A 12,632-nucleotide genomic window follows, 5' to 3' on the forward strand; every position below is an offset into this window, starting at 1 on the left:
GTGTGAGAGATGGGGAAATCTGTGGCCCACCAGATGTTGGATTCCAATTCCCATCCAAGTCTCAGCATAACCAATGGCCAGAGATTGTGGGAGCTGTCACCCAACAAAATCTAGATGGTCGCACATTCCTTATCACAGCTCTTATGCGAACGCATCCTCATGGATCATCTTGAGGATTGACTGTGTGAGCTGCCGATAGATCACATTCACAAATGAAAGCCATGGAGAAATTCCAACTGAAGCTGCTGCAGTTTAGAAGTGGGGGTGGGGGGGGGATGAATCTGTCTGTGAGTTGTAAAATGACAGTGAATTACAATTACAGCTAATCCTTTCCCAAGTGGACACTTCTTGAAATTATTATTTTTAAAATAGTTTTAAAAGAACATTGTAGTACTAACTGATGGTTTATCAGTACTATTTATTGCTACATGACACTGATGAAACAAATAAATGATTAAATCCACATAAAAACCATAGGTGAATACTCATATAGTTACACATCTAAATCAGAGCCTTCCGAACTTTTCATGCTTGTGACAGACTTTTAAAGAAATGTATCATTCCATGACACAGTATCAAACCAGAGGTTAAGCTAACCCCTTTCCAGCCCCAGGAGGAGCGCTGGGAGTGTTTGCGCGACACACTTACACACTGCAGTTGACACACTAATGTGTCGCGACACACAGTTTGGAAAGCTCTGATCTAAATGAACACAGTGAGCCTAGCAGCATCATGGTGGGGAAACTTGAAGGGTAATACATCACTGTCCTCACACCTAATTATTTGGCAGAGCTGGCCCAGTGCATTGTGGGATTACTTTTCTAGCACTTGATGGAGTCTAAAACTAAGGAAGCCTAGGTTTAGTATCAGTCTCTAAATGATAAACTTGGTAGTGTCTATAACCATGAATGTTACACCCAACTGAGGTTGTTTATGCACCCCAGTCTTTACTAAAAGTAGTAATGCACAAATAGCAACAACAACAAAAATGGAGCAAAGCCTGAATTATTTGAATCCTTGGGTAGCATGTGGGATTCTTATCTACAATGAGTTTTCTTTAGTACAGGGAAGGACATATATATATGAGGAGTCCACTTTGTTCTAAGGACAGAATCCCAATAGGTTGCAGGGATTTTTGCCACACAAACCAATACTTTCTTCTTCTTTTAACATTCTAAAAAATAATTCTGAATATAGGAACAAACATGCATACTTTCATGTATGGTACAATCGTGTTTTACTTCCTAGCCATAAAGGCTTTACAATAGGGTGACCAGATGCAAAACAGGACAAGGCTTCCCCACCTTTAATAGTTCTGTAGAAGAGGACATTGCAACAGCTTAACTTGAAAGGCAAGCTACAATAGCTGAAATTTCATCTCCTGCACATCTATTGCAGTGTGGGAGTCCTGCCCTCTTTTGCATCTGTCTGCCTTACTTCACAATTATGGGGCACATGCACTCAGGCATACCCCCAGGTGTCTTATATGAAACTGAAAGAGAGATGTAACATTAAAGAGTGGAATGGCTCTCTCACACACTATTATTTATTTATGAATAAAAGTATGCTCAGGCTCTCACAACACTTTGATTAGAAACCAGGAGGAGTAACAATAGGCAGATAAAATTGCTTTGGATATCAGATCCGCACCATGGGCTGCCAGTAGAACATCCCTGACTTAATGCAAAGCAAACCACTAGAAATCCCAACATATTTCTAGTTGATCCACAACCCAGTTGAGTAGAAAATCTGGATTGCTATCACAGTCCATATAGATGTGCTTAAATATTTTCAGCACAACTGAGTTGTACATCACACTGATAATTTAACACAGGAATATCTCAGAGCAACATTTTTTCACTGGCAAGGACGGATGAAAGTATCAGGGTTTTGGGCAACAAATTATTTGGTTTCCTATTCCTGTGAAATTATTCCTGTGACTTAAAAAAAAAGACTTTACAAGTTCTCTTACTTTGCTCTAATTTTTGTTAGAAGTGCAATGGACTTGTGTTGATCATATGATGATCAGTTCCCTAGCGCAACAATAAAATTAGATCACATGGGGTAGCATTCAACTAAGATTTACTCAGAGTAAACCCACTGAAATTAATAAACATGACTAAATTAGGTTCATTAATTTCAGTGGGTCTACTCTAAGTTAAACTTAAATTGACTAGTACTCATAATGCTTTCATAATTTACTGAAGGTCCATGCGCCCTTCAAAATAGTTTTCTCAATGCAAAACTAATATTCTTCATTATGCAAGGCTGGTGTGGTGTTTGCCTGTTTTTGCTGCAGTTGGGAAAGGGGTTCAACAAAGCACAGGGGGAGGCATTTTGTGCAGCAGAGCCAATAATTGAATGATGGCTACTTTTTTGTAGATACTTGATCTTGAACTGTAGTATTTTCCTCTGAATGATTCTCCGTATCAAACAGCGTGCAAAAGTGTACGTAATATATACAAAATTTGAACTTTCACACACTAAAAAAGTTTCCTAAATTACAGTACTGGCAAAGCAACTATTGGCAGTGGTGTGTATGTGGAACTAACTGTCAACCTAATGCATTATTTGGCAGTAGCATAAATTATCTGTATTCTAGCTTCTATACACAAGCTTTTTTGTAAGTATAACCTAGCATCATAATTAATGAGTAGATTAAACTTATATGCTCAAATATTCCTATCACACAATAAGCAGTGGGTATCTTATTGAAATGAGTCGGAGTTGGGCAAAAGCAATAATTTTAGTAGGGCTTCTGTAAATCATTTCCCAGGGGGTTGCAACCAGCCATAAGCAGCTATATTGCTCTAGAACTAGGTGGTGCAAGCTGTTAATTTCAAAATGCTGTATCATAAGCATCAAGGGCTATTAACACCAATTGCCAACACACATGTAGCAAATCTCTTGGCATTGTTGGAGCATTATTGGAGTACTGTACTTGTTTTTTTTCTTATGCAATGCTGTTATTGATAACGAAAAATAATGATTTTAAAAGTTATCTTCAGACCTCTGACAGAAGGCATTTTATTTTTCAGAAGTGCTATTTAAAACTTTTTTAAAATGTCAGAATTAATGTTTTTTTATTTTAAAAAAATACAATATTGGTATGCAATGTATTTAGATAGCCTTTTGTTGTGTGTCTTTCTTTGGACAGATACATCAGATCTGAGAGGTCAATAATTCTAATTAATTTCTGCCTGTCTATTATCTCATCAAATATTCTTATACTGGTTGGACAAACGCAGACACATAATAAGGTATGAATAAACTACATTTATATTATAATTGCATTCTGTTTTTGTATAGCTGAATACATTTGCTCTCTTTTTTTGTCCAAAAAAATTAAGATTTTTTTTTTTAAAATTTGCACATAAGAGCCAAATAAATTATTCAACATGTTGCCTATGTTGTCAAAGAATCCCCCCTTTCAAACTTCCTTTTGATAACCTTCCCTCTCAATAATTAGCATTTTGTGTAGCAAACTTGTGTAAATTTCAGAGCTAAAAAACGTCAAAGACATGATACATCAAAAACACAGATTCTGGCTCATTTTGGTGTTGTGATGGGGTTGTATTTTTTGTCATTTTTCGTAGCATACTGACATTCAATGGGAGGTATGAAAATAGTTATAGCACAATTTTATTTTTATTACCCAGAACTAAGCTTCATTGAGTTTAGTACAACTTACTCCCAAGTAAATAGCACAAAAGATTTCAGCCTTAAGGTATTCTTCTTGAAGATTTGAACAGACCTATATGCCATGTGAGTGCTATAAAACTCTGATTTAGCTGGTGATAATTGTTGTGTTCTGCATGTGCATTATTCACCTTCTCTTTACAGTGTGACTTCTTTTCTGCCTATATTTGTGTATTGATATTGGGACATGACTGTCAGGCGTGATTCAGCCTGGTTGAAAGACATGAGGTTATTCGCCGATCCTTTCAATCTGATCCTAAACCCAGTACACAGCAGTTCCATTCAAACCAATGTCGCTTACTTTCCTGTATTGGTTTTGGGTCATATTACCTATTAGCTTCAATCCATTTACCTTTGCACTGTCTTATGGATCAAGATGATATTCAGTCATGTGGAAGTATAACTAATAAGTGGATCATGGCTAGGCATTTGTGCAGGCAACAAATGAAAATTGCAGTATGAGTACATTGGCTTTCTCGGTTAAAGCAAATTAGCGTTTTAAGATAGGCACATGTGTTTGGTGCATGGATTCTGTACTCTATGGTCTTCCTGTTCTAAATTCTATGAGGGATTTCTGGCTTCATTAATATTTCCAGTTGCTGGTAAATTGATTAGTTGGAGAGAGAGAGAGAGAGAGAGAGAGAGAGAGAGAGAGAGAGAGAGAGAGAGCATGGTCTGATCTCTAAAACCTGCTGCCCCAGCAAATGTATAATTAGAAGGGCATATCTAGCACTGTGTCACTCCAATATTGTTAGTGCAAATGTGTTGCAAGGGTTCTGTTTTGCAGTGGATGATCCATGACAAATGTTTAGGATTGTGGGATGAAGCTGAAGAGCTAATATCAGCATTTTGCCTTTAACTGCATCTGGGCCAGATTGATGTTGAATATATGTATGTGTGATACTTTAAAAACAGCTGCTACTCATTTTTGCCATTTTCTAACCAATCCATTAAAATCAATGAGTATTCTACCACTGACTTCAGTTAGATGTTCTTACTGTTCTCAAGAAGTGGAAATTAAATAGACCTCAAAAGTTTTGACTTTACAGCTATGGGTATCATAAAACTGCCTCTTTAGGCTACCATGGTATTCCATTATTCCTGCATTCAAGTGGTAGTGCAGTGGGGGAGTAACTCAAGTAACTACCACAGCAGCAGCAGCTGTGCACAAAGCATTGCAAAAAGCTGAAAACTGGGTGAGTTTCCTCCTCCCATCTTTTACAGCTCACTCAGATAGATTGTTCATGTGAGGTCTTAAATACACTTAATAAATTAGCATTTGTATCTGAAATGACACCATCTATAGCCCCCTATACAGACACACACACACACACACACACAGAGAGAGAGAGAGAGAGAGAGAGAGAGAGAGAGAGAGAGAGAGAGAGAGAGAATATGAGATGAGCCTTCTCCTATGGTGTGTGATCCCACACTGGAAACTCCCTCTCCTCCCTTTGTAGTGTGTGGTGTGAATATTCCCATCATCCTACCAGCAGGAAGTAAGTGTGTGCATATAAAAGGGGTGTGTACATCTGATCTATTCAGATAATTGGCATTTCCAACAAAATGTATCAGCTAGCAGTGAGAAAATGCTCACTATATCACTTCTGAAAAGGTATTTTGAGATTTAATGCCCTGTCTTGTGAAAGTGCTGCTGGGTTTCCTCCCCACCCCAAAAATGAAATCAAAGCAAATTTACAACCCAGTTTTGTTCTAGCTTAAAAATGATTTTGCAAAAGGTTCCCAACCCCTAGTCTATATCATCTCTCAGTCCATAGATACGAATTGCTGAGAAAGCATATTATATGGATGGAGGACAGAGTAAGACATTCTGTGCCAAAATGTGTCTTCATTAATTACTAGCAAAATTTAATTTTAACAGTTTTGTTTACTGCCTAGCTAATATATTCTGATAGCAGCACAGCCTTGCATTTTGTGCAATCTCATGTGTTTAATGCTAAATTCCCATGTATGGACACAATTCAGCAAAGCTTTGTGCTGCTTTGGTGGAGGTCAGATATTGCCATACCTTTCTGATTAAAATTGGTGGATATGACAGTTCAAAATGCAGGTGTGAAACCAGGTCTGTGCTTATATTTCTCCTGCATGATTTATTTGTTCATGCACATGAAGATATTTAAGCTTGGAACTAGCATGTCTCCAAAGTTGTTTGTAAATCCAATCTATAGTGTCCAATACAGGTTGAGGGTGAATTACTATAAGCACATTCTTATTTGAGATTCCAGTTTGTGGGTTTTGTACTCAGATTCAGTATTTCACAGAACAATAATACTTATTGGGGATTTTTGAAAGGGAGATATAACCCTGCTCTTCCCACTCAAAACAGAGTTAAGGCCATGTTCAAAATATTATCTTCTTATAGGACCCCCATGGCAACCTCTTGCATTTCTTTTCCCACACATTGCAGCTGCTGAGTGCCTTTTTCACATCCACACAATTATGAAGCCACACCCCCATTCTTCAGACTGTTTCATGCCCCTGCTTTCATTTTCAACCCCATCCCCATGCCTCCTAATCCCTCCTTTCTTGCAACCCCCTCTGCACCTTCATTTTTTACCTCCGGCCTCTTTTTTCCTCCACTCTCCTCCTTACTTTTCTTAACTCTCCCTTGAACACATATCACCCTCATTTCCATGCCCTATCCTCTCTCCCTTTGCACACACACACCCCATTGTCAACTTCACTCCCTTTTTCTACCTCCTCTTTTTTCAACTCTCCTGTGCACACAGACCACTCCACTTTTCCATGCCTCCTCCTTTCTCTGCATCCCCTCTTGGCTCCCACTGCCCCTTGCTGATATATGTTTCTGTACCTTTAAGATCAATAGAATCTTAAGAGCAAGGCTGTCAGCTAGCTTGTTCAGTTGGAGAAGGTTAAGTTCAGTTGATGGGTGTTGTATATATGTGGGTGCTCATTTGTTAATAAAAAAACCCTCTCTAAATTGCTACACAGAATCTGGAACTTTATGTTGAAAGCAACAAATGGTCGCAGGAGTGAACTACATTCTTGGAAGTTGTTATGGGATACTTAAGAGCTCCGCATTCTATATCTCTCTCACTTGAGAGAGTTGAGTAATAGAAGAAGGAGAAGTTTAAAACAGCCATTTTATTTCCTTTCTGTGTCATCGTCCCCCCTTCTAACTGTACTCAAATAATGGTAGAGGTTTAAGTAAAGTGGGGGTGGAAGGATACTGATTTCAAACAATGGCAGAGGTTTGAATAATGCAAGGATATAATGACAGTGAGGGGTTATTTTTCAAGAAAACAAACCAGTTTAACAAGGAGATGCAAACACCAAAAAGCTAACACAACAAAGCCTTCCCAAATTCCCTTAATGATGTACTCAACCATTGTATTACCCCCCTCCTCACTCTACCCATACTTCTGCTATTGCTTAAAATCACCAGTTTCCCCCTCTGTTTTCTCCAGCTCTGCTTTGTTCAACCCTCTGCTGTTGCTTAAAACTGCCATTTTCCTATGTATGTATCTCTCTATCTTCTGTTTTCTCTTTTGTTCCCTCTCCCACACCACCATGGAAATTCAGGATTGTGATGTGGCACTATGAATTTTCCAGTGGGGGGGGGGGTTGCACAATGACAGCATTACATTTTTATGTATATAGGAAGAATGGTTTGGTGTAGATGTGAGAAAACCACATTAAAATCCCTGTTCAGTGATTAAGTCTTAACTGTATGTACCATATGTCCTTGGATGAAGAACTGGTGATAGAAATGTGGCAAATAACTAAATAAATAATCCTACCTTTTGATAATATTCCATCAAAGGCCAAGGATTAACACTAACATTTGTTGTTTACATTTACCTTAGAAAACGTATCACTCCAAAAAATATAAAACACGCAATTAGTGGTTTACAGAAAAGCAGTCTCTCTTGTTCTAGTGTTGACATGACCACAAGCCTTTGAAGGCAAAGGGACCAGTTATACAGCAAACCCCTGCCAAGTATTTGAACTGCCTCTTCTAACTACAGTTAACTGGCTGCTGTTTCTGTCTCCTTGCTACTGAAGACACAGTGACAATACAGAAGTCTGCTGGGTTGTTGTTGTTCTTTGGACAAGCACAAGATCTACAGTTCCTGGGTTATTGAGCATCTGTCCGCTGCCACAGATGGTGGCAAGATAAACTGACCTCCTGTACTGCACCATGGCATTAGGGCAATCAGTTCTGTAGTCTCAGCAGTAGCATTGTGATTGGCTCCCTTCTTCAAAGCAACTCCTTAATGCAAATTCATGCAATATTCTCTTAATTTATGTGAGCAGCCTCACTGTCCTTGGGCACATATAACTCACATGGATAAATGCCAGGCAGTTGTTGTTTGTCTAGGGTAGCCATGTGCCCTACTTTACAGAGAACAGCCCTCTGTTTGATAAAGAAGCATAAGAAGCGAGAGCAGGGGCTTGGAGGTTGCCCATCAAGAATTAGCAGCACCTTGATAGTAGACTAAGCAGGAACATATGTCACCTGGTCACTGCTTACCTAATTATGGTGAGATGCATTGTGTTTCTATCTAAATTATAACTAATATTTCTAAATTTGCATTGGTGCATTCAAACTAGTGTGTGCACATTTTATGTACATTTGTTTCCCCTTTTTTGGGTGATCAGCCTCTTTTGGGCTACATCAGCTTTTGCCAACCTGGTATCTCTCCTCCACCATCAGTCCCAGCCAGCATGGCTGTGCTGGCTGGGGTTGTTGGGAGTTATAGTTCAAAACATCTGGAGGCACCAGGATGGTGAAGGCTTGTCTACAGCCATTCCCATGATCAAGGCTGTATTCCCTCTAGTGACAACCGCATTAATTGCTGTGATGCATTATGTTCACGACTGCCCACTTCATACCTTGCATTTCATTTCTTGAATTATTACATGAGCCAGGCCATAGAAAATCAGCAGGGCTTCTACTAGGCAATAAGCCTTTCATGATAGCAGATCTCCAAACCCAATAAAAGCATGTGCTAAAAATCCAAAGGCATTTGTTTTGATGGTGAACATTTAAGAGAAACATGGAAACAAACAAATACCTAATTGCCATTTATTATTAAATAAAATAAGGCATCAAACCAGGTTGTTTTAAATATATATTTTAGTGTTGAATACAATAACTAATGTGCATGAGGAACATGTAGTTTAGCTGTTCTTGCTAGCTAGCCGAAAGTGCCCACAGAATATGGTATCTGGAGAAGTGTGCATGCACACGAAAGCTCATACCAATAACAAACTTAGTTGGTCTCTAAGGAGCTACTGGAAGGATTTTTTTTAATTTTGTTTCACAGAATATGTTGTTATCTTAGGAGGTCTGCAAGAAAAAATGATGAAATCCTTGCAGTGGAATAGTTTAGGATGATATTAAACTCTAGTTCTTATAAATTAGGTCTTATGACTATGTCTCTGTTAGCTTTATACAATTCCCCTGTATGAATTATGAGGAGATAGCAGTTTCAAGGACTTCAGAAGATTGTACTTTTGCCTTGTTAAATTACCTCTTGTCTTCTTCAGTAGAAATGGGGTTAAGCTGTATCTGTGCCACAGGAGGAAGAAGCTCAAGCTTATATAGTTGGGATCCTACAAAACCAACTTGAATTCTTCAAAGCTGAAGTACTTTCTAAAAATTTCAAATGCACATAGCTTGCAGAGAGACATTCCACCCCCACTTCCTCATCTGTGAACTAGTATTTAAGCTTAAGGCTTCAGAAGTGTAGGTTACATAGCTTTTTAGCTCTTTTGAAAAGATGGACAGTGGGGGGGGGGGGAAATAGGTTATGGGCTACAGGGAAATTTAGATATGTGAAGATCTAGACCACAGCGGCCCAACTTTTCATACCAAGTGGGCCGCAAGAGTACTTTGACACAGAACCCGTGGGCTGCAGAGAGGGGGGGGAAGCAAGGCCAAAATTTGATGCCCCCAACCTTCATGCTGTCTGCCGAAAGATGGGTAAGGAGGCTCCAGGCTTTACCAAAAGTGAGAAGGAGGTGGAAGGACTCTAGGACCCCGTCAAAGCCCTCATGCCTCCTTCTCAAAGCCCAGTGCCTCACTTTCCTGGCTTTGGGAAGGCAGCAAGAGGGCTGGAGGGCATCAAATGTTTCCAAGGACCACCCAAAAAAGACGTTGAGGGCCGCATGCATACCTCTTGCTGCAGCACCCTGATCTAGCCCCTTCTTTGCCGCAGTTGCTGCTCAACATTGCAGCCACTTCCTACCCACTAGTCTCTGCCGGCCTCTCATACCATCTTAGGTCCTTTCTTATTTCCTCTCCTCTCTTTCACTGCTCCCTGCACTGCATTAAAAGCTGCCTCTGGAGTTTCCCTTGAGTTTCATAGCTTCCAGAAAAGTGTGCTGCATGGTTCTTTAGACTGTGGCCTATATCACATAACTCTTTCCATATTATTACCTGCTTGCTGTTGCTCACCATGCCACCAAGAGAAACTGCTGCATTTTGTCACTCTGGACCTTGCTGCTTGCTACTATAAATTGTTTGATTATGTTCCAGCTTTAACACAATTGTAGGCTTTCCCCTACTGAGACTGTGATTGGTATCCGCCTCAATAACTTGTGTGTGTATACACACACACACTTTCATTTTATTCATATTCTGAAACTGCCTTTTTCAGCTTCATTAGCAATGGCAATGTAAATGAAACAGAACACTTTACCTATTTTCCTTGTAAAGACAACAAGTCTGCATCCTTTGCAAAAATGCATCAAGGCAGATGGAGGCAGCTAATTATGTTGCACCTTCCATCCTTCTTGGTGTGCATATGCTTCAGTCTACTGGTATGTCCTGCTGCCTTAGAGGAGTTTGCACAACACATGATCCTTTAAGGCAGAATTCAAGGTAGCTTTTCACAACACAAGCAGAATACCGTATCATCCCTATCAAATGAAAGCATCACATTTGTTATGCTCTACTTAAGGCTTTTCAGGGAGGGGAAATCCATACACCATGCTCCTAGAGGTCATCTCATTTAATACAGTGAAGCAATGCCCCCAAAATAAATAGCTGTTTCTGGTAAGCAAAAAAAGTGGGGCAGGCTTGACTGAACAGGGAAGGGACTTGCTAGCATTTAAAAGGGGCCCAAATTTGACATGACAACAATCCATTGCTGGCTCCTATTTTACATTCCTGTATGTTGCTCTCCCAATACAAACTTCATGTTGCCTTAGCATGGGGTATAGGAAACTGCCTTATACCTTTGGTCTGGCTATCTAAGAATCATATCCTGCACTGGCAGCAGTTTTCCAGGGTTTCAGATAGGAGCTCTACTTGGAGATGCCAGTGACTGGACCTTGGATTCTTCACTCACAAAACATGTGCCATACCACTGAGCTACAGCTATGCCTTTCCTGTCTTGCTATTTGAGTGTAGAGTGAAGCTTTCAACAAGTTCCAATCTACCTAGAGGTTAGCTGGCAGCTACCATAGGCTACACATGGTGATTTTTCACTGAAGGCAAAAAGCAGGTGATGGAGATAGGTGGCACACCTAAATATTTGTTGCACTTCTGCAAACCTCAGGTCTGCTGATGCCCCCTATAATGTGTGGCTCCTACCACTTTGGCTGTATCAGAATTAGAATATAAGATGATCTACAGCATTTAGGTGACCTAGCTGAGACACCCCTGTGGTGAGGTGCAGTGAGCCCTTGAAAGCATCACTGCAATAGGGAAAGTATATAATTTGAGGCACTTTGCTGCAATTTACTCCTGTAGGATTCAGAGTCCTGTCTGAACTATTTCAATGACATCATGACATGCTGTTCTGAAAATGGAATTTGTTGCTGTGCATTCTCTTAGGCCTATTTTTAATTGTTTTTCTCCTCTGGAAATCACCCCACACCACAGCCATGAAGAGCAACAACATGTCCCTTTGAAAGCACCTGTTGCAATAGTTCCAGGCAATCTGTTGATGACTCAAGGAAGCTATTCCTGGTGTGACACTATTCCCCCTTCCCATGCTTTTACATTTGGTCGTATTCCAGCTCAAATGGCAAAAGCTGCAACTGAGCAAATGAACAAACCCTGATGTGTTAAAAAGAAAGAAAAAAAGATCCTGCCCTTTGGTAGAGGTGGCAACATGGGCCACTGTCACTATTTTCAGGTTGCAAATTGAGTTTGCGCAGTTAAAGTTGCTTTGGAGGTTGTGCTTCCACACAAAGTTGGACCATTTGTGATATTGAAGGTGATATGAAAATGCACTGGCACAACACTTGCTTGGCACAATGTCATCCAGCCTTCCTGTAAACAAATCAGAATGGATGCTCAGTAAATAGCCAACATCATCCAACCTCCCTGTGAACAAATCAGAATGAATATTCAATAAACAGATCACTGGAAGCAACTCTGGGATTCTAAAGACTGGTTCAGGCATTGTGCCTTTCATCCATACCAATGGTAGTCATTGTTCTTGAGTGTACACTTATGTGTAGAAGTGTGTGTGTGTGTGTGTGTGTGTGTGTGTGTGTGTGTAGGGTTACCGGTTAGAATTTGTGTAAGTATGGCAGCTGAGGAAGAAGAGCTACAGTCATGGAAGCTGATGCCCACCAGTAACTGTGATAGCTTGGGCTCACATGTTATTGCTGTCCTTTTATTAATTTATTTATTTTACTCAGGAGCATATATTCAGCCAGTCATCCCTCTTACACACAAGAAATACAGTGTCTGAGCTGGTGCTAAGTAGGGGTAGCTGTGGCAAACAGGAATCCTTAAAAGCAAATACCTTTCTGATTTGACAGTATCTGAAATAATCATTCTAGTAATGGCCAACCATTTATTTGGCAATCCAGCTGCATGAGAGAAGAGTTTTGTTTAACAGGGAAGTGATGGCCATTTGTCCTCCATTCTTGGCAAACCATGACAGTTCACATATCACATAGGCGTGAGTAAAAGCACTTGCAAGGAA

The 12,632-nt window shown here is 40.0% G+C and overlaps 1 protein-coding gene across 6 annotated transcripts in view; it reads left to right on the plus strand.

Moving 5' to 3' along the window:
- Positions 1-12,632, plus strand: part of ADGRB3 (adhesion G protein-coupled receptor B3) — a 424,323-nt gene that overhangs the window by 323,294 nt on the left and 88,397 nt on the right. For all 6 annotated transcript variants that reach the window (XM_033143214.1, XM_033143211.1, XM_033143210.1 and 3 more), the window contains one exon: positions 3,158-3,260. In XM_033143214.1, coding sequence (XP_032999105.1) covers positions 3,158-3,260 — 103 coding nt within the window. The remainder of the gene's footprint in view (positions 1-3,157; positions 3,261-12,632) is intronic.

Source organism: Lacerta agilis, chromosome 3 (genome assembly GCF_009819535.1).
Source record: "Lacerta agilis isolate rLacAgi1 chromosome 3, rLacAgi1.pri, whole genome shotgun sequence".
Classification (NCBI taxonomy): Eukaryota; Metazoa; Chordata; class Lepidosauria; order Squamata; family Lacertidae; genus Lacerta; species Lacerta agilis.